The following is a 22,543-nucleotide window of genomic DNA, read 5'->3' as shown; positions in this document are numbered from 1 at the left end:
GGTTTACCTTTCTCTCTACATGGCGGCATGTGTCATACTTGATCTCAGAATAAAACGCTCCACCTGCGTCGATCTTTTTTTTTTTTTTATTAGTCCTTTATTTATCCAGGTAAAAAATCTCATTGAGATTAAAACTCTCATTTTCAAGAGAGACCTGGCATTTAAACTAACTCGACTTCTTTGACTACGAAGTCATTTCTCGAACAACAACAGCTTTTAAATATAAAACTGTGACATCCAGTAAGCATCTGTTATGAAAGGATATTTTCAAACGCAGCAAAAACAGCTTTTTGGTGGGTAAACGTCTCCACTTTATATGGTTACAAGTAACCATATTTATTTAAAAAACCATCCATGTCAGTGCAGAAGGAAGACAAGCGTGTGGCATTAGTGCTCCAAATGTTAACAACAGGCCCCGACATTTAATGCAATTAATATTTTATAAACAGTAATTAAAGAAAGTATTTACACAATTTAATTAATTTCCGCACATCAAATCTCCCTCAAAAATGTAACAATAATAATCTGATTAGCATTTTTTAAAATCATCATAGCTTGTCAAAATAAAGCAGATAAGTGGGCAATTAAAAACAGCTCAATCTGGTAATTACTCTGCTTTTGACTGTGTGCAGGATAAATGACTCCTACATGCTTTGAATATTGGCAAGAACTGTAAAATATGAATATATAGTCTAAAAAAAACAACACTATAAAGGTCAAAGGTGAACTTATTCCATACATTTTGAAAGTAAATTAATAAGAAAATCTGCCTTAGTGTTTTTGGAAGCAGATAAAAACAATATTTTATATATTTTGTAAATAAGTCTGTGGTTAAAAAAGACAGGAAAGAGAACCATTTCAGTTTTAACTTATTTTTATGAAAAATTCGCTTTAATATTGCTTTTTAATACACTTTAAACAATGGCTGTATCTGGGATGATAGGAGCATGTGTTCCTTACCTGGCCAATAAACTTGGGAAAGGGACCTCGCTCGTTCTCACTTATAGATATATTAGGAACCAGCAGGGATCTCTTAGATCTGTACGGCAGCTTTTGGCCCACGATATCCTACAAAAAACAGAAGAGAAACCATATCGTTGAAACTGGCAATAACTGAAATAGCTACATAGTGTCTATCAACATTTTTAATTACCCTAAAACCCCACAACAACATATAAACATACACACATACATAGCGAGTCGTTAAGTGTACACTGAATGCAATAAAACTGTTAATACGAGCTACTCTTAGAGAAATTTCTTTCTTTTCCTTTTTTTAAAGGAGAGCTGTATATATAATATATGATGCAAACAGGCTGAACATCTGCATCTGGCAGTCAGCACCATATGCCTTACACATTTATAGATAAGGGCATAGTCTCTGAGAAAACTCTGCTGCTCTCTTAAATTCTTTATTTATATTTATTCAGCCCGTATGTTAAATAAGGATGGGAGAGAAAAGTAGAAAGCAAATTCAAAACAAAGTTGACAAGAAATGGTAAAAATGAAGAAATGAGCAAAGGCAAGGTTTTGGTAAAGTAATTGAACTGTTCGAGGAGAAGGAGCCCATCTGAAATGTTGTTTTTGCTCTTGAGAACACAATAGCATAATCTAATTTTATCTTCCACCCTCCTGCTGCTGTAAACAAAGACATGCTTTTTGCTGTGTAATATAGTGAAAAATTCTCCCTTTCCTTTTGAAATCTCTGATGCAGTTCTTTCTGCTCTGATGAAAATAATGCTAGAAATGACCCCAGGAAGCTGTAACCTAGGCTGCTAGCACACAGTGATGAAATATCACGGCAGGGCAGTTTACCGATTGCCTGAACACCTGGACTCCAGCCGAGGTGCTCACACATTTTTTTGATGCAAAACGATGCAGGAAAATGTTCTGTTCTGATGATGTTGGATCTCACATCGGCCTTTGAAACCGTTGACCATCACATCCTACTTGACAGGCTGAAATACTGGGTCGGTGTATCTGGATCAGCCTCAGAGTGGTTCTCTTCGTATCTGTATGAACGTTACTTTTTTGTGGCAGTCTCTAAGTACAGGTCATCTTCCACGTCCTGATCTATGGTGTGCCACATGACTCTGTGCTGGGGCCTTTATTGTTCTTAATATATCTACTTCCCCTCCAGCATATTTTGAGCCCTTTTAAAAACATTTGCTATCACTGCTACGCTGACAATATCCAGTTATACATTTCTTTCAAGTCCCAAGATGTTTCTAAGCTGCAGATTTTGAACGAGTGCTAAGAATCCGTTAAAGTTTGGATGGCTGACAACTTCCTCCAACTCAACGAAGGAAAGACTGAAGTCCTTGTATGTCCTCCTGACAGACACGTACCTAAGATAATGAATGCTCTTGGTCCTCTTGCAACATTTGTGAAATCGTCTATCAGGAACCTCGGGGTAATCTTCGACCCGGCTCTCACTTTGGATGTTCACGTCAAATCTTTGGTTCAGTCCTGTTTTTATCACTTAAGAAACATTTCCAAACTAAGCCCCATTGTATCTCGCACTGAACTGGAAAATGTCATTCATGCTTTCATTTCATCAAGACTGGACTACTGTAATTCACTGTTTACATGTTTAAACAAAAACTCCCTGGAGCGTCTACAGATTGTTCAAAATGCTGCAGCAAGACTTCTGACCAAAACATCGAAGTACTATAATGAGTTCACAAAGATATGGCAGCATATACGCAAATCAGGCATGACATTATGACCACCTGCCAAAAAAACATATTGCTCGTCACCCATTTGCTGCCAGAACAGCCCTGAACTGTTAGGTGTAGGCTGTGTGCAGGCAGGAATGGTGGACCCATAGTGCAGACGCTCGGAGACAAAAGGTGAACTCAAAACAGCTCTAATGCTGAACTCAAAAAAGGTAACAAAACTGAGACTCCAAATAAACTCAGGCAAGCAGACAGAACACACAGCATAGTAAACGGTAGATCGCGACAAGGACTGATGAAAACACAGGGCTTAAATACATAGAGGGAGCAATCAGGGAATGGGCAACAGGAGGGAAACACAGCTGGGGCAAATCAGGACTAACGAGACAAGGAAAGCAAAACCAGATAGACTAACATGAAACAAACCAAACAAGGAGCCAGAAACAAAAAAGGTGCAAACACCGGCGCCCGGAAAGCAACATAACAAAACACAGGCTCACGACAGGCACAGGCGGCCAGGAAAAACAGTTCACACAAAGTTCAGGGGGCCGGCCCGGAGGACGACGGCCCAAGAGTCCAGAAAAAAGTTCAGGAGGCCGGGCGGGAGGCACCGGCGGCGACGGAGCAGGTCAGGAGGCCGGCCACGATGGCGAGGATGCCCAATCATCGGCCTGGAAGGGGGCCGTCCACGACAGCAATGACGTCCAGTCATCGGCCTGGAAAGTGGCCAGAAAGGACGAGCAGGACGAGCAGGACGAGGCCTGGAAGGACGCCGGCGCTGTAGAGGCGCAGGATGCGGTCCGGACGTTGGCGTGGCCGAGGCAGGACCAAGCAAAGCTGTAGCCGAGGCCAGACCGGGCGAAGGCGAAGACTCAGAGGTGGTGCTGCAGGCGACGCTGAAGCCGATGAGGAGGCTGCTGCAGGCGACGCTGAAGCCGGAACAGGCGATGGCGCAGCTGAAGCTGGACCAGACGACAGCGGAGCTGAAGCTGGACCAGACGACAGCGGAGCTGAAGCTGCTGCTGCTGCAGGCGGCGTGGATGACGCTGCCGCAGGCGGGGATGCTGCAAGCGACGATGTGGGCGCTGAAGGCAGCGATGTAGGTGGTGGCTGAAGGGTCTCCCCGGAACCGTCAGTAGAGATGAGGATGTGTTGGCTGGGTCCTCCAAGACCCCCAGCTGACGAGGCAGGAGGCTGGACGGGCTCGTCGGGCCCTCCAGCTGACGAGGCAGGAGGCTGGACGGGCTCCTCGGACCCTCCAGTGGGAACAGACGGCCGGACGGGCTCCCCGGACCCTCCAGCGGGAACAGACGGCCGGACGGGCTCCCCGGACCCTCCAGCGGGAACAGACGGCTGAAGCGGTTCCTCGGACCCTCCAGCTGGAACAAACGGCTGGAGCAGTTCCTCGGACCCTCCAGCGGGAACAAAAGGCCGGACGGGCCCCTCGGACCCTCCAGCAGAGACAGAAGGCCGGACGGGCCCCTCGGACCCTCCAGCAGAGACAGAAGGCCGGACGGGCCCCTCGGACCCTCCAGCGGAGACAGAAGGCCGGACGGGCCCCTCGGACCCTCCAGCGGAGACAGAAGGCCGGACGGGCCCCTCGGACCCTCCAGCGGAGACAGAAGGCTGGACGGGCCCCTCGGACCCTCCAGCGGAGGCAGGTGGTAACTGAGCAGGCGACTGAGCTGAGAGGTGAGCTAATGTTTGAGCTATGGATAGAAGTTTAAGTTCTATCGAATGTTGTAACGATGGTAGTAATGGTGGGTGAGGTGGTGGAGGAGCAGATGGCCGAGCTAGGTTTTCTGAGCCTATGGAGCCCGAAGAAAACTGCCGGATGGACTCACCAGAGCCTCCCACGAGGACAGAAACAGGTGCGGGGGCCTGCTGGGCAGTAGCCGCTCCCACCCGCGGAGTAGGTACGGGCGCAGAGACTAGCGGAGCCTCAGCAGGCCTGGAAACTGGAGCAGGGACAACTGGGCCCCTAGCCCCCTCACCCGCGGAATTGATACAGGTGCAGGAGATGGCTGGACTACAGCCGCCCTGGGCAGAGGAGAACAGGAAGGCAAAGGAGCAGGCTCAATGAAAACCGGCTCATCAAAAACAGGTGACGACCCTTTCCCACCATGTTTACCAGTCTGTACAGTCTTCGGTTTAACAGTTTTCACAGTCTCAGACTTTACGTGGCCAGGTTTAGAAAAACAGACTTGGCAAAAGTGGGTTTTAGCTTATTTCCACCACGATCAACCGTCTTAGGACTAAAAATCTCAGAGGAATGTATATTGTCATTAACTAACTCGTGAGGAGCTAAACCAAAACTGGCCTCCCAATCCAAATCATCATCGAGAAAAGAGATCCCGAAGGCGTCTGAGGTGAGATTATAGTCCTTTCTGTTTATTGGCTCAGTGTGGGAAATGTAGTTATTTCGACCGCGCAAATTGCTCAGAAGTGTCTCTATGACGGCGGGCGGCGCGCCGCTTACCTCGGGAGGAGTAATGCTGAGGCTCCAGCACGGAATGCGTGTCTGAAGTTAAATGCAGACCTCCCACTTGTAGTGTAGGTAGCACAAGTGCAGGCGAAGCAGGAGGTGAAGCAGCATGGCATCTCCGGGGACCCCCCAGAGCTAAACGAGTCCCATGAAAAATGCGCCCATAGTCGGGGTGAGCCATGGCCTCCACCGAGCTCCTCCTCTAGCTGGCAGAGAGCTACCTGCTGGCGCCGTGCAGTTCAACGCCTGCTGGGTCCATGTTCTGGTCGCGATCTTCTGTTAGGTGTAGGCTGTGTGCAGGCAGGAATGATGGACCCATAGTGCAGACGCTCGGAGGCAAAAGGTGAACTCAAAACAGCTTTAATGCTGAACTCAAAAAAGGTAACAAAACTGAGACTCCAAATAAACTCAGGCAAGCAGACAGAACACACAGCATAGTAAACGGTAGATCACGACAAGGACTGATGAAAACACAGGGCTTAAATACATAGAGGGAGCAATCAGGGAATGGGCAACAGGAGGGAAACACAGCTGGGGCAAATCAGGACTAACGAGACAAGGAAAGCAAAACCAGATAGACTAACATGAAACACGGACTTTCAAAGTAAAACAGGAAACATAACACAGAGACGCTAACTTAACAAGGGGATACAGCCGACAGGGGAGACAGAGCAACTATAGAACACAGAGACAAACCATAAGACATGACTCTAACAAAAACCCAAAGACTAGAAATTATAAATAATATAATAAACCCAAAAACCCTGGATCAACGACCCAGGCATACTAACATGAACATCGAGGCTTTTACTCTGTTTGACCCCTGATGTCGTGCTGTGGCACCATGATGTTAACAATGGATCCTTTAAAGCCAAATCAACCCTTCAAACTTCTTGCTGTGCTCTTAAACCATTCCTGTTTTTGCTTTGTGGCACGGTACATTATCCTATTGAATGGAACCACAGCCAATAGTAAATACCATTTCCATGAAAGGTTGTAGATGGTCTGCAACAATGCTTAAGTAGGCGGTACATGTCAAAGTGACATCTACGTGGATAGCAGGACTCCAGGCTTCAGAGCAGAATATTGCCCAAAGCATCACACTGCCTTTGCTGGCTTGCATCCTTTGTCGTGTTCCCTAGAAGCGATGCACATGCACCTGGCCATCCACATGATGTCAAAGAAAATGCAATTCATCAATCCAGGCCGCCTTCTTCCATCGGTCCGTGCTTTCGGCATTGGACAGGAGTCAACATGGGCACCCTGACTGGTGTTTGGCTATGCAGCCCCGTTAGGAGACAAACTGTGATGGACGGTGTATTCGGAGACCTTTCTATCAGAACTTTTCACATTTTTGGGGGGAAGATTTGAGCTACAGTAGCTCATCTGTCAGATCAGCCCACACAGGACAGCCTTTGATTCCCATGTGCATCAGTGTGCCTTGACTACCTACGACTCTGCCACTGTTTGCCATTGTTCCTTCTTTGGACGACCGCAGACCAGATAAACTCCACTAAATCTGAAGTTGTGTAGCTTCTCTTCTCTTCATTTGCCCCCTAATGTATCCCACCCATAACAGGTCCCACTATGAAGAGAAAATAAATCAGTGTTATTCACATCACCTGTCAGCGGTCATAATCCTGTGCCTGACCGCTGAGGTGAGGTCTCTGCACGTTTACACTGCTTCTCCGCTGACAGTGACCATGCTGTTGCTTTTACCTCTGTCAGCATGATGGAAACAGAAGAGGTAAAACTGAACCACTCGTAGACAATGATTTGGCTTCATCTGCCAAACACTCACATCACTAACCACAACGCTGCTCCACCACCCCTGCTACAAAGTTCAGAAAGCACACAGTGAAACAGTAATCACAAACACAACCCAACCAGAACAAACCAAAGACACAGCGAGTGGTCTCTGAAATGGCCACTCTTATCCAATCCACTGGGGGATGACCTTTGAAATGTCAAAGAGAGAAATCAAAAACCTGACCTAAAACTGTTAAATAGAACACTGCACAGAAGGATTACAGTCAGTCAGTGGTGTGTGTGTATATTTATGTGAGCAGTGCACAAGCAACTTTATGGACTTTTAAGCACTGCCTGTAGAAATCTGGCCGGAGTGTGAAGCCTAGGGATGAGCGCATCAATCCCATCATGCACAGCTCTGTGATATTTGTAAAGATGGGTAAGAGGAGCTGCGAGGCAAAGAGACACCATGAGGTATTTTTAGTGGCAGGTTAGAAGAGTAAAGGCTAAGATAAATCATGCTGTCAAATCCACGCCTTCGCTGAGCTGAGATACAGTGGCTATGAAGAAGGAGCGATGGTGCTTTAAAACGTATCAATGCTCTGCAGGTGGAATGGGACGGTGAAATGCGAGCACGGTGAACGGCGCATTCACCGAGTTGGGAATGGCTCACCACGGGGTATTCTGGGAAAGAAAACTCGCAGCTCTACTCTCTTCGCTCTCACCTTTAGACCTGCCACTATGCCCATCTCACTCATTCTTTTCTCTCACTTCGCTATAGCTTTTCTTCTCACTTTCTCCTTTTGCTTTCCTGATACATGTGTGATAAATTGTGTTCTTAGAGTGTGGTGATGTGTTCGTAAATTACTGCTGCACCATCAACGCTGATCCAGCCTTAACACATTTGCATCCCTATCTGCCTTTCACATGATCATTAGGGCATTTCAGCGTGCTGATCTGAAAGAGTCACGACAAGAAAAAATATGCTTGATTAGTCCTCGGCAACAAAGTGTGAGTTTGTATTCACGTGCACGTTTTGCATGTGCTGCACTGTAGTAAATGTGTGCATGTGTGTGTGTCTGTGTGTGTGTGAGGGAGAGAAAGACAGAACCTTTGTCATTGTCATCCGAGCCCAGAGTTACTGTGGCAGGAAAGTCATGTCCTTGTCCATTCTGCCATTTTCACTCTCAGTGCTATATTGAGACGTGTCATTACTCATTGCTGACAATGTGTTGGAGACCTGGTGAGAAATGGATAATATCAAGGCCACCATCAGCCACTGGTGACAGGCAAGCAGAGCTACACTTTTCAATGTGGAATAAGCTCTTGCATACTGTATGCAGGAAAGCCAGACAATTAGTCCGTTCGCCTAATACGCAGATCAGCTAACTTATGTTGGTGTCGGCGGTACGCGTGCATATGCAGCAAATAATAAATTGGCATGCTGGCCCAATTACGCGTCCCTTAAAACACAATGTGTCACACTTTACCAGTGTATAACTAATAAACCATAAACACTTTTCCTCTTGCTTAATCAAAATACAGCAAGACACTAACGACCAATGCCTATTTCAGTATTTAATTAGCAGAATTAATTAACGGTGCGCCAAAGAGATGATGTTTGTGTACAAGCTCATCTCCAGATACTAGAATGGAGTGTGTACTATTAAAAATCCACATGTAACTTCATCAAATAAATTCTTTCCAAACTTGGTTCCTTTTACAGAGAAATTAAAGCTAAAGGCAGAAAAGTGTGAAACCTACTCAAGATTCAGACATTTGCGATCCAAATATGAGACCCAATGCAATATTTCCCTCAGTAAAAGCATCAAAGTCCCTGCCAGAGCTTAACTTTGGCAGTTTACATGTATCTTGTGAAGAATCCTTCTGCTTCCACCGCTGCTAGAAGAAAAGTGTTCCGGCATGGAGACAGTTATTTTTATTTTAAATCTAGAAGGGTCAACGACGCTGCCGGCGCTACGACTCTGTATATATTAAGATACATCTTTCGAAGAATCCCTATTCTCACCCCGTATCCTGGATGAAAGGATCAAAGTCTTTTTTGTTTTTTAATCTGGACACATCACCACTGCTGCAGTTTGGCAACATTGTTGCTTAAGGACAACAAAAAGCAACAAAGCCATTATTTCGTACAAAAAGCAGTTATTACTGTGATTTACCAAACACAGCTTTTAAGGTTTTTCTGAATTTTTCCTTCATTATTTTGTTCTATGCCTGTCTCGTCTGTGCTTGTGTGACTTTTATTTAAATAATGACTCATCTACTGGAAACCACATCTACATTAGAGTGCAAACAAAGTAATGTTAACCTGAACCTGTATTGCTTTGCTTAGGCTAACCACACTAATGCACACAGGGGCAAAACACGGCCCAGGGGCTAGGAGCATCACATGAACCACTTCATTCTGGACCCCAACAGCCTGAAGGATAAACAAAGCAAAGCCCCAAATCAATAATGCAGCATTATGCTAAAGAATCTCGAGGTTAATGCCTGCAGTGAGTCTGTACAACTATGTAATTTGATGTGCAGCGCTTCATCGGTGAGCTGTGCAATGTTACAAATCAGACAATTGGAAAGTTGTATTAAACATATACACCACTTTATTAGGCACACATTACTAGTACTGGATTGGACGCCATACTGCCTTCAGCTTCAACAAGTTGCTGGAAACATTCCTGAGAGATTTCGCTCCATGCTGACAGGCCAGACAAGAGCTCATATTATTGCAGGTTCCAGTCATTGCTGATTCATCGACAGCACATCTATGATGAATGAATCTCCTGCTCAGCCACATCACAAAGTGGCTCTATTGGACTGAGATAACTGGTAACTGTGGATGCCATTTGAGTGCAGTGAACTGATTGTAATGTTCAATAAACCAGTTTGAGAAGATCTGAGCTTTCATGCAGAAAGCAGCAGTCGCATAACAGGTACAGTGTGGTCATCAATGGACGGTTAACAACCATAGCGAGATAGGCAGAGGTATTTCAATGATGCTTCATACTAAGCAGCTCAAAGAAACCATGATTAAGTTCAGGTAATGAAGTTGCTTTATTTTTAAGAATCAATTAGTTTTGTTATCTGATATTTTGTATACATTATTTTATAACCAACAGCTTTTTATGGGTTTTTAAGGTTTGGGTTTTTTTGTGGTCAAAAAAAAAAAAATCATATGTTGAATGTTTAGTAACTCAGCTCTGCATATTTGACTTTGGCCCTCGAACTTTAATCAGTGCTACATATAAAATAGTTTCAATGTGCAGAAATCAAAATGTTAATCTGTAAGTTTGCAGCACAAAGTGGTGATCAGGTAAGAGATGCATGTAAATCAAAACTGGGGAGGATTTTCTGGACATAACATGAAAAAAAGAGGATCAAAAAAGAAACCAGATGTCTAATCAGTCATGTGATGATGTTCATGTGATGATGTTTGTAATAGCTGATATCTGTGGGGTGTCTAGTTTTGGTGCATCAACATTCAACATCTCAAAACTCAATATCAATATCTTAAAGATAAACTTAATATTATATTATAATTGAGATATTCAGCAGATTAAATATTAGGATATCAGATGTATATTTAATTGATGGGAAAATGGATCCGTCAGAGATCTGATGCACATTCTTCAGGATGTTGTTCATTTCTGTGGCAACTAGAAAAGTTCTGCTACCTCAGATATTACCATATTTACCGTATTTTGGTGTTTTTGCTTCTGGTGATATTCCCCGCAGCCTTATAGAACAACCCCAGGCTGAAGTGTTGACACCAGGCAGGATGAATCCTCGAATGTTGGAACAGAAGCCAAGACTCACCTGGTCAGGAAACATTTTCCAGTCTTCTGTTCTGAATTTTTAATGAGTCTGTGCAAATTGCAGCCCTACTCTTCCCGTTCTTACATGACAGGATTAGCACCTGGTGTCGTTTCCTGCTGCTGTCTTTCTGCTTCGACATGTTGAGCGATCATAGATTCACTTTGACTAGCTCACTGCAGCTTCCCTTGATAGCCCGAGTATGTGAGATCAAATTCTAATCAGCATACTTTATAAACTCGTTTCAATGTAGAAAAAATGTTTAATTTTCTATATTTTTCTTTATACAGCAAGAAAAAAATAATAGCTGTTGATTACAGTTTTATACTAGTGTCCTTTCTTTAAACTGTTTGCTAAAACAATGTCTTTGTTAATCTTTTCTGAGCTGAAGAAGTCGTCAGTGTGACGATCCATGTTTTCCTGGACTTTATCAAAAGCAGACGTTTCTCTCATCGCAGCCAATCACGAGAGAAAAATACCTTTTAAGTTTTTCTAAGAGACCTATGGATCATTTTCTTAATCCAATTTTAGCTACTCTACTTCAGCTGTCACCTAACTTTAGAATTCATTCCAAATTTTGTACAATCACCTACTTATATGCCTGACCTTTATAACTGCTGTATCTCTAATTGGAGACGGGCCATCCAAAGGCAGCTCCAGGCACAAGATTTTTTTTAATATACACCTAATTAAGTCTCACTCCTGTGAGAGACATTACAAATTAATTCAAACAAAACATTCTCAGGTGTTTTCAAAACCTTTGATCGCTCGAGACAAAAGCAATGCAACATATCTGTGTTATTTTCTTTCATTTCGAGTCTTTCTTGCTTCCTTTTAATGAATAGTGAATTACTACCGTCGTGATGGAAGAGGAGCTGGACTAAATTGGAAGATAAACCTCACGGGTGGCCTTGAAAATGATTCAATGGTTTGTTTATCTGAAAAATGATCACCAGTTGAAAAATTGTGTGCTTCATAGTTAGCTTGCTTAATTATGATAATCAAAACACCATTAGGCAGCAGGTCTTATCAAAAATGTGAACACGAGAGACCGTCTCGCTGTTTTTGTAAATGAATGCTACGTTAGGTTTTCCTCTTCAGCATTTACTCCTACGTATGGAAGCTAACAAAATATAAATCTGTAAGTTAGCAGACGTATTAAAGCACTTCAGCGGAGATGGAGGGTGAAGAGGAACTAATGCAAAAAGAGTCAGAAAACAGACAAAGGCAGTAAACAGAATTAACAAATGACAGCTACTGAACGAGCTGGAGAGAGAGAGCGTGAGTGGGACGGAAACAGAGAGAAGAAGATTATTGGTGTTGTATAATGTGAGCCGTTGTGCTGCGGTTGCAGGATGTCACATCACAGTCGTTCCCAGACAGAGCACTGGAAGCTTGGTTAGAGAAAATCTATTTGCCATTGCCTGATGAGGATTTTGCACAGGATGCAGTATTACATTTCATTCGGTGCACGAAAAATGGATGAAACATAACAAAGGCAAAATAAAAAGGCTTTTGGACTCGGATTATTTTGCCTGTTATCAGTTGTTACATTTGAATGGTGCCTGTTTATGCCCCCTGAAGGCAAGAAAATGGTCCGCATAACTGTTGTTCTGCATAACTGTTGTTCTGCTCAGCATTACGAAAACACACAGGAATAATACACATAAAAATAGTCCATATCTTGGAGCGTGCATTTGTTAAATTGAAATGCATTCTTCCATTAATTCACATATTGATCGGCTGCAAAAAAGAGCGGAATAAATTAGTCATTGAATTCAGAAGTTTCGCTCATAATAGGAATCATTCATCAGTTATTTCTTCCCCTCTGGGTCTGCGCTACACCGAGCCAGCGGCCGCACTGAGGAATTAAAAACCGATTCTCTACACCTTTGCTTCTAGCACTTATCAATTATCACCAGCCAATATTTTCTGCCACTACGGCATTTGTTATGCCAGTAAATTCACCTAGGAATGTTTCCGCTCTGCTTTAGACAGGAAACAAAGGGAGGTTTGGGCAAATACAGAATCCAACTTCAACGGGAGCAAAACAAAGAGATTTCAGAATGGAAATGGACAAAAAGACACCTTCTTTGGTGCAGTAACTGAAAACCAGGAAAGAGGCATCAAGGCAGCTCGACTACCACGAGGACGATTTAAGAACGTCTCGGCATCCAAGTGCACAATGTCGTCAACAGTCGTTTCACAATTCAAACCCCCAGCTCATTGAAACAAGCTTTTAAATATGCCACGACTTAGTTACAGATTCTTTAGAAGCTGCTGCCGCTCAGAACATGTGTTTGATGGGCCACTTGAGACGGCGTGGAAGCACCGGGTGGGGAGTGTGGGGGGACTACAGGATATGGACAGAGAAAGGAACAATAGATTTTCTGATGATACCAGTCCCAGAGCTTGAGGAGCTTCAGCAGATTAATTGATACTGAAATAATGAGAGCTTTTAACCACTCTATCTCACCAGAGACGCCTTCCTCTGCCTGGCCACGTTTTTGAATCTTTGTTCCTCTCTACCCACTGCTTAATCCATGAACTTTGCAACTATGCCTGCAATTAATCGTTAACTTTACTTTACTTAACATAAACACAGACATTAAAGTATCTATTTTCCAGGAAACGATAAAGGACTTAACTGAAGACGCCAAGCTTCCTTATTGCAATTTAATAGAATTTTACAGCAAACATGAAAGAAAAGTGAACAAAAGCATAAAACTGTTATAATGCACTATATCATTTGTTCATTTCTTAGATGAAATGTGTTGTTTGGTGAAATTATACTTTTGCAATCTTTACAAAGATCTTTTTTACTTTGAGACCACTGTGACCCCAGAGTCTAAAAATTACAACACTTTCTTTACTCTCAGAGTTTGTATTTAGGTAAAGAGGTCCTGTGAGACAAACGCTAATGCTAGCATGCTAAATGCTCACGATGACAGTGCTAACAGGTGTGACATCTGTCACAGTTCACCATATCAGGATGCAGAAAAGCACAGCGGAGGTGTCGAGTCCTAAACAAACACATCTGCTGTTCAGATCTTCATTCTGATCAAACATGTAAAGTTTTAGAAATCTAGCTTGAACAGTTGCAAAACTAGTGTGTTAGCAGTATCTGGTACTATTGTTGTCTAAAACCACATTTTGCCACCTACACCTGCCTACAGTTGTGATAAAGGCCACTCAGCATGGGCATGAATATCATACATTTTGCCTTATAATGTTTTTGTTGTTTGTTTCCTTTTTCATGGAAGAAAGATTGTACATCACGCATCTTTAATTACTTTAAAAGATAAGAATTGTGTGCACAAGTTTGAAATTATTTTAGATTTGCTCTGAAAATCTGAGAACTATGCTTAAAGCAGGGTATATGCAAGGAAACAAATTTAAATGAACTCTACTAATTCTGCCAAGAAGAGGAAACAAATATTCAGCCAGAAGCTTGTTGATGGCTACCAAAGCGTCTGGTCGAGGTTCAGTTTGCTCTGGGACATTTAACCAAGTTTTAGTGGGAGTGTAAGTACACTTTTGACTCTATGTGGATTAGAGGAAATCCAAATGAATTTTAAATTTGTGCATCAAGTTCTTGTATTTTTAAAGTCACTAAACATGTACGCTGTACAATCCATCCACCCTGCAAAAAGTACAGTTCAAAGAAATAATGAAAAGCCCCAAATGACCATGACATCCCCGTGATGAGTGTACAGTGTAGATGCAAACGGTGAAATGCTGTTCCTGCGAGTTTCATTGGAATGCCTCTCGTGTGGAACATTTTTCGACCTTTCACGGACATATACTGACAACTCCTGAAGGCTTGAATCTTAGAGTGGGGGGATATGTTGGCTTTGGTAAAATTTGTACCAGCTGGAGCTTCCTTGCAGTGATTTTACAGCCATCTTTGACAGCGTACACTGGGAATCTATGTGGAAAGCTGATGGGTCTCCATTCAAGGGTTCAAGGTTCAAGGTTCTTTATTTGTCACATGCATAGTTATACAAGTATAACACACAGTGAAATGTATCCTGACACGATCCTCGACATGTGCAAAAACATGGGGGGTAGAGGATAACATTATAAAATATATATAGTATATACATTGGGTGAATGTGCAGTAGAAGCAGCAGCAGTGAAGACCATTGAAGACCATTCTGCAAAGCCACAACAACAAGCAAAATCCCATGTCCACATGTGAGATCCAGACTGTCAGTCGAGGCTGTCTTGTCTCCTAATGTCTTTAATATTACAGTCAACTAGATGATTAGCTCAGTCACTGCATCACTGCAGTCCCCTTCTGAGTAACAAACTCTGCTTATAGGTCTAACCCGCCCATGCAGAATAGCTTCACTTATAGAGCCTTATCAATCAAGTAGACATAGCCTCAGAATATCTTGGCTTATAGATCAGCCCATGTCATTACTCTAGCTGGAGAGGCTCTTGAAGCGGGTGATGTGTTCACCTACCTTGGCTCAAAGATCTCGGGTACAAAGATTGCTGCTTCTGATTAAGTTGTCCTTGTATCAGAAAGGCAGGTTAAGCTCTTTTAAACCTTCATCACTGTATGTGGTCTAAACATCTCCCTGTGACCACATATGCAAGTCTGCAGCTCAGTCGCTATTAATAAAGTGTATTTCTGTACAGTTCTGAATGCTGAATCCTGCTGAAGAAAGACACTGACAAGCTCAAAGTAACGTCAGTCTGCTTGACCAGCTTGCAAACACGCATGATCATCAGTGCTGTGCAAGAAACTGTGTTAACTCTTTTTCAGCCAAACAGCTGCGATGGTGTTGGCATGTGAGATGAATAAAGCCTGAGGACTTTGCAAATTGTTGTTTGATCCCATTCCAGCCAAACTGAAGTGTCTATACAACAAACCTTAGAAGCAGCGAAAAGATCAATTTTAGCCGACCTGCAATCTATCCCGCAACAACCAGAAGTTCCTTATGACCTGTGCCATCACGGACAGTCGCAGTTTAACTACACCACGACCAATAAAGTGTAAACTGACATGTGGCTGCAGCACATCGAGATGCTACATCAAGGATGTTATCACAATCATGGATAATAGAGTAATGTAGGAATGTTTAGTTTGTTTTAGAGTTTAGAAATGTGTTAAGATAGAATGTAGAATTATGGTAGAGACACTGACACTGCCCTGGATATAAATAAAGGCCTGACTGTGTCATGAACTTAGGAGTAGATCTTAGGAGACCCTCCCAATTGAACTGTGAAAGTAAGACAAAGAGGAGTTAATGCTGAGTGGAAATTCCCAGAGGATACCTGTGTGGGGGTCTCAACATTTGTAACTTGATAACTGTGGTCTGGAAGGGAGATGGTTTTTTATGGCCCTAGGAAGAGACACACACCCACAGTGTTTTAACTGTTACACTCACACATCCACATGCACACAGTCATTCACGTGCACTCACATAGACACGCGGGTACACGCACACACAGGCACTCACGTGCTCGTGCACATAGACACAGACATACAGAGTTTCCAGCACACCATGGGGGATTTATGATGGGGTCGCTGCTATAAAGCTGCCTGGAACTAACAAAGGGGTGAAGATTGTTTCAGAGGGACACCGGCCTCGTCTTCCCTTCTAGAAGTGCATGCTTAAATGAAGATGAATAAAGATGAACCGGGGTAAAACTGATTTCGCAACAGTAATGAATGAATAATAGTTTTTTCTCTAAATCCACATTGTTTGATGTATTTGGATGAAGAATGCAACGATTGTGTTTCTGATAAAATAGATAAAACCTGAAACAATAATTTAAAAGAGATCCAGAAACAGAAGAGCGCACTCACACAGAAGCACACAGTCATACTGTATTAGTCACCAGGAATTTCACTTTCCACAAATAACTTGCCAAGGACTAATTAACTTACTCCCACAATGACTTGCCAAAGTAACACCCGTGGACTACCTAACCAAATAAACGACGGCAGCAGACACAAACAAATGAGAGCCACATCATTCCAAAAGGGATGGGGATATTCATTAAGCCTAGTGCTGGAGAAATGGTAACAGCAGGACTCTGAGCACTGCAGGAGAAAGACAGATGATCTCTGGAAAGGCTGCGAAACACCAACTATACCTGCAGTCTGTGGAAAGTTTCCCTAATCAACTTTGCATATTTGGACAAAGGTGGGGGGAGAATTGGGGTCTATGCAGAAATATGAATCAGGGACAATAGTGTGTATTCAGGTGCAGAGAGTTTTGTAAGGCAGTCAATTTGCTCTCAGCAAAAACAAATTTCTCTCGATTACACAAACAAAGGGACACATTTGCAGAGAAACAAAGCTCGGCGTCGGGGTGCAGGCTTACAGGCCAAATTCCAATATAACGGAAACTGGCCAGTGGAATTCTTTGCACTGAAAGTTGGTGCAAAACCGCCGCTGTTTGCTTTGCCTTGCAGAGTGTTTTCATTACGCTCCATTTTGATGTGACCTTGTGCACAAATAATGATTGAAGAACATGAACAGAGATGTATGCGCACATGCATATTCATGAAAGCTTAAACAAACGGACTCAGAACGCGTGTGGAGCACGTGTAAAATCAAAAAATATCATTTCTAGCCTGTCCTTTTCAGAGCTGATTTATGTTACATATTTTTTATATTCTGGTTCAACAGGGCAGCACAACGGCACGGTGGTATGGTGGTTAGCTTGCCTCACAGCAGGAACGTCCAGTGTTCAATTCCACCCTCAGGCCGGGGTCTTTCTGTGTGGAGTTTGCATGTTCTCCCCGTGTTTGTGTGGGTTCTCGCCTTCCACAGTCCAAAGACATGCAGTTAGTGGGGTTAGGTTAATTGGAAACTCTAAAATGCTCATAGGTGTGAATGGTTGTCTGTGTCTATGTGTCAGCCCTGCAACCGACTGGCGACCTGTCCAGGGTGTACCCTGCCTCTCGCCCTAAGGCTACATCCAGACTAGCCCGGATAGATTTGAAAACGGCGTTTTCATCTGAAAACGCTCCGCGTCCACACTAGCGTTTTCAGTCGTTTTCACAGAGTTGTGCGTCCACACTGAAACGGATGAAAACGCTTACGTTCCAGTCCTGCGCATGCGCAAAAGCGAGTGAGAGTTAAAGAATTTGAAGAAAAGCTAACAGGAGCATGCACAAACTGATATTCATCTTTTTTAGGGCTGTCAAAATTGAGAACAATCAAAACAACCGCTCTATATTGCCCTCCACTATTTTTGTTTATTTGGTCACATGACTGCATCACATGACTAAAATACGTCATCGTTTTAGAAAGTCTGCATTTTCGTGTGTCCACACTGCGACGGGACAGCTCCATTTTGAAATGTATGCGTTTTCGAGAGCGTTTTCCAAACGCTGCGTTTTTCCTTGAGGAAAGCGCCGTCTCAGTGTGGTCGGGAGGCCAAAGCGGAGAGAAAACGCATTAGTGTGGACGTAGCCTAAGACAGCTGGGATAGGCTCCACTTTATACTTACTAAAAGCAGCATGCATTCGCTTTAAACAGAATAAGGATGTGGGTGTTTTCCTCACTGACAGTGTGTGATGTCTTTGCTGTGGTTGCAATTATGCTAATTGTTGATAATTAAGGTTTCATGAGGAGGCCTCACATTTACAAGTGATTCAAATTCATGATGAATGAAGGATGAATTTAGTTTTGAATGTTTTTACATTTGCAATTAAGGTCACTAATGTCTGACTGCCTGGGTTTAGATCCCTGTCGAGTTTGACCTTAGCACAAAGTATTTCAAAATAAAAACAAGACAGTCTCTGCAATTGTCTTGTTTTGTCATCTTCACAGTATTTTGTTTTTGTTTTCCTAAAATGTGTTCATAGTGACAAACTGAGGTTCTGCATTATAACCTGCTTTCCCAGGTTGATTCTGTTATTGTCATTAACTGTCTCATTAATAAACGTATTGCACGAGCATAATTTATTGCAAGAGCCAGAAGCTACTTACCTTCACTCACAACAAAAGCCTTGCAAAAGGTAAAAGAGCTTGCATAGATTTGCCCAAGGTTAACAAAATCCACCTACTAGTAACTCCAAAGGGTCACCGGTCAACCATTTGTTTATTCCATATAGACCAACATGATTATATTACATAAGCTCATCCAACACCACAATGCAGTCCCTGCTAATAATCGAGTTTCCACACAAAATATAGTCGGAATGAGTCGACATCCAGTAACTGCTTTGTGGGAAAAGCACTTAAAAAGTGTGTCACATCGCAAACTATTTACTTTCATATTTGTATTTAAATGGCATTTGGCGGCTGCTAACATGTCGGTCATTTCAGTCTTCAGCACTTGGGACAAAGCATAAAGGCTCATGACAGTTTTTCAAACGCTGGTTTGACTCGTCTGAGTGCGTCGTGAAATCAGTCAGACCATAAGAAGCTTTTCATAGAAATGTCAGATCATCAACACCCACTTAAACATATCAGTTGTTGAGATATCGCAGTTGTGTACTTAACAACTCAACTGCTAAAGAACAAGATATATTTATGATGTGATAATTACGATCTTTACTGGTGCTGAAAGATAATTGTTTATTTCTGTTCCCAGTGTTTATGCTAAAAATAAGCCAACCAGCTCCTGGCTACTATAAATACATGAAAGTGAATCAGTCACCTTTAATGGCTGACAAGAAAGAGAATAGACATGTTCTTAAGAAACACCTTGTTAATCTCCTTATTTTCCCAGGAGCTTTGATATTTGATCACAGTGCCTGCTTCCGCTACTTTTCAGTAACCTTTTCCAAGTTTAATCAAGAATAACCTTTTCAGATATAATAACTGATATAGAAAATACAAACACACTAGTTCTACTCACCCCGAGTGTCGCTGCTGACCGACCGGGCGTTCCTATGATGTCCACCTGCGCTAGGTCGTCTGCATGTGCGCTGAGGCCGCGGATGAAGAGGACCGGCTCGCTGTGCAGAAGATCTCGCAGAGGAACCAGATTCAGATCCCCGTCCACGTGGAAGCCGGGATCCGACACGCCAAACGTCACGTCCTCATTCCCCGCACAGTCATCAAACTCAACTGGAAGGAACACACAGAGACCGTATGTATTTTTGCATCAATCCAAACAAATTACAAACATCATGAATAAGAAAAATCCAAGTCACTGAGGTATTCCCTGCATTGTAAAGAGCTCGAGGAGCTGTCAAACAATGCACAAAAAACAATTGCATTTCTCAGATATAAACATATGCCCTGAAGATAAACAGTTACCCTGAAGAAAGAGTGGGATGTTCTGAAAGGCTGTCAGCTAGGCTACAATAAACTCACTGATCTCTTTTCATACGAGCCAGCTGCAATATTTATGACCCACCGCATGCTACGCGTTGTCGACTTATTAATGTTTCTGACTTGCTTTCGTGGGACGCTTTGTTTTATTAACGAGAATACGGTGGCACGTAGTTGCAGGGCTGAGAAACAAAAGACACGAGACAGAGAAGAGAAGTGTCACCTCTGAGTTACGTGCATGCAAGGCGTGCACATGTGGGCTTGCCTTCTCTGACTGAGGGAGATACTGCCAAGGACTCAACCAAGCTTTATCCCCTCTGATCATGTTCATCCTCACTTTATCTCTCTCACACACTCCCCTAGGTGTTGCAACATGACCCCCATGTACTCCCCCACCATCACCCCTGACAATCCTCACCTCCCTCATCCTTCACCTTCTCTTTACCTCAGCCTCCTGTAATGAATCCAACTGTTAGGGAGGATAAGTGAGGGAAGAGGGGCAGGAAGTCTGCATGTGTGGATGCTGTTGTTTGTTAGGAAAGCATTAGCCATATGACTGTACACAGGTTAATTTACATTGGACGCAAACATGGTAGCTTATATAAGTCTGATCATCTCGATTTTAAAAATTCTGTTTGATATCAGGAGTGAAGTTGAACTGGAATCATGCGATTCCGAATATTCCGTACGGTTAGTGTTATTAATCAAGCCATGTGGTTCTGGACTCACACGTTGTCTGCAAAAGCCAGTTAATTCATAATTAAAACAAAGATAAATGTACATGAAAAAGACTTAAAAAGACTTCTCTGGGATGCTGACAGACAATCCACTGCTTATCTTAACTCATATAAAGAACTCATAGTTATTCATGAAGGAAATCTTTCACAAAACGCCCAAAAGCCTCGCTGCTGTGTTCCCTTCACAATGGGGACTCAGAGGCCATCGCTCTGAGGAAGAAACGGCTTCAGATGAGACCGTATTTATCGTGTTTCTCAAAGCAACTTTGAAGATAAAGCTCAGCTTTAGTGCAGAGGCTACAAGCTTTCTCTGTAAAGTTAAACCTAATATTCAACTTTCTCTGTCTTTACATCTGTATGTTAAATGCTGTCTAAATCAGTTTATATGCAACAACAGTGATTAGATGTGTCAGACTGCCAGTCTCAACACGTGTCATTTGTTTTACAGCGTTACTTTTCTTTGTGCTGCGTGTTGACCCCGTCTGTTTCTCTGTGCTGCCTTGAAGGTTTCTGGTGGGTGGAACTAATCAATTCAACTGGGAGCACCTGGCCAGTCTCCCTGAAGCATTTGATTGAAAACTTTTTCAAGCTGGAATCTATGCAGACCCTTTGACATAACCTATGCGTGTTGCCGGCATTTATACCTGTGCGGCTGCGACTGTCCTGCCATAGAGAGGTGCATGTTAGGTTTCAACAGGGTTTCAGAAAGGTTTGCAGCTACAGCAAAGCTACTGTGCAGTGAGGTATAATTCCTCTGCCAGCCTTTGTTCTCGCTCTTCATCCACCCAGCACCAGACTGTTCGTTCGATTGGCTTCAGCCACATTGATTTACAATTCAAACCATTTAACAGCTTCTGCCTATCATTGAAACCATCATCTAACTGCTGGATGGATGAGTGTTTCAGTGGGATCATTCACTACCTCACTTCACAAAATTAATTAACATTAATTGTGGCTTTTTGTTCTTCGTTGGTTGATGAATTGGTAAATTTGGGTCGAAACTGTGTCTTTCCAAATATGTGTCATCAGTCTTTACCCATTACAATGTATTAAATTAAACACAGTCTCCTACAACCTCTAACTAGGTCGAGTATTTCTTTTTTTTAATTGAATAAAGAGGTGAGGGTATTTAAACTGTAATTTACTGGATACAGCATATATTATTTTAAAAGACAAGGATTCACCAGAAAAGAAGCATTCATGACTGCTGCTAATTTCAGATTCTTACTGACATCACAGTCACTGCTTTATTTTCTGCACCGCGCTGGAGAAGAATTGTGTTGTAAGTGCAAACCCACCATCCTCTGCAACAGCAAATTTAAGTCTTGCAGGAAGCAATGGAACTAGATGGCACAGCAGCACTGAGCTGTTACATTAAGTGCAATGGACAACAATTTTTCAGCAAGAAAGAAAAAAAAATCAGTGTGCAGTCTCTCAGGCCACAACAGTAAAGGCCAGTTCACAGACTTCTTTGGTAAAACAAATGAATCTGGTTGATGCTTTTTTTGGTTTGGTACCCACAGAACTGGTCCAAAAGTCCTATAGTCACAGATCCAACCACTCGATACAGATACTGCTAAAGCAAGCAGGACTGGACTCATTTTTAAGGAAAACAACAATTGTTATTTTTCATTATTTTAACAGAACTCATCTGTTTTCAGCCTTTTTGTTGATGCATCGATATAACCATATATAGTATGCTAAAATGATATGGTTCTGTAAGGAAAGTGTAAGAACTTTACACTACTACTAAAATATTCCCTCCACGTCTTCATTTTATACAAGGTTACGTTGCATTGTTGTCATATGATAA

At 42.7% G+C, this 22,543-nt stretch overlaps 1 protein-coding gene across 3 annotated transcripts in view; it reads right to left on the bottom strand.

Annotated features, from left to right (window-relative positions):
• cdh13 (cadherin 13, H-cadherin (heart)) overlaps positions 1-22,543 on the bottom strand; it is a 384,225-nt gene that overhangs the window by 231,286 nt on the left and 130,396 nt on the right. For all 3 annotated transcript variants that reach the window (XM_039614251.1, XM_039614252.1, XM_039614253.1), the window contains 2 exons: positions 19,575-19,786; positions 961-1,068 (listed from right to left, as the gene is read on the bottom strand). In XM_039614251.1, coding sequence (XP_039470185.1) covers positions 961-1,068; positions 19,575-19,786 — 320 coding nt within the window. The remainder of the gene's footprint in view (positions 1-960; positions 1,069-19,574; positions 19,787-22,543) is intronic.

This window comes from Oreochromis aureus, linkage group 7 (assembly GCF_013358895.1).
Source record: "Oreochromis aureus strain Israel breed Guangdong linkage group 7, ZZ_aureus, whole genome shotgun sequence".
Classification (NCBI taxonomy): domain Eukaryota; kingdom Metazoa; phylum Chordata; class Actinopteri; order Cichliformes; family Cichlidae; genus Oreochromis; species Oreochromis aureus.
The sequence above is the reverse complement of the archived record's forward strand: the minus strand, read 5'-3'. Positions and strand labels throughout refer to the sequence as shown.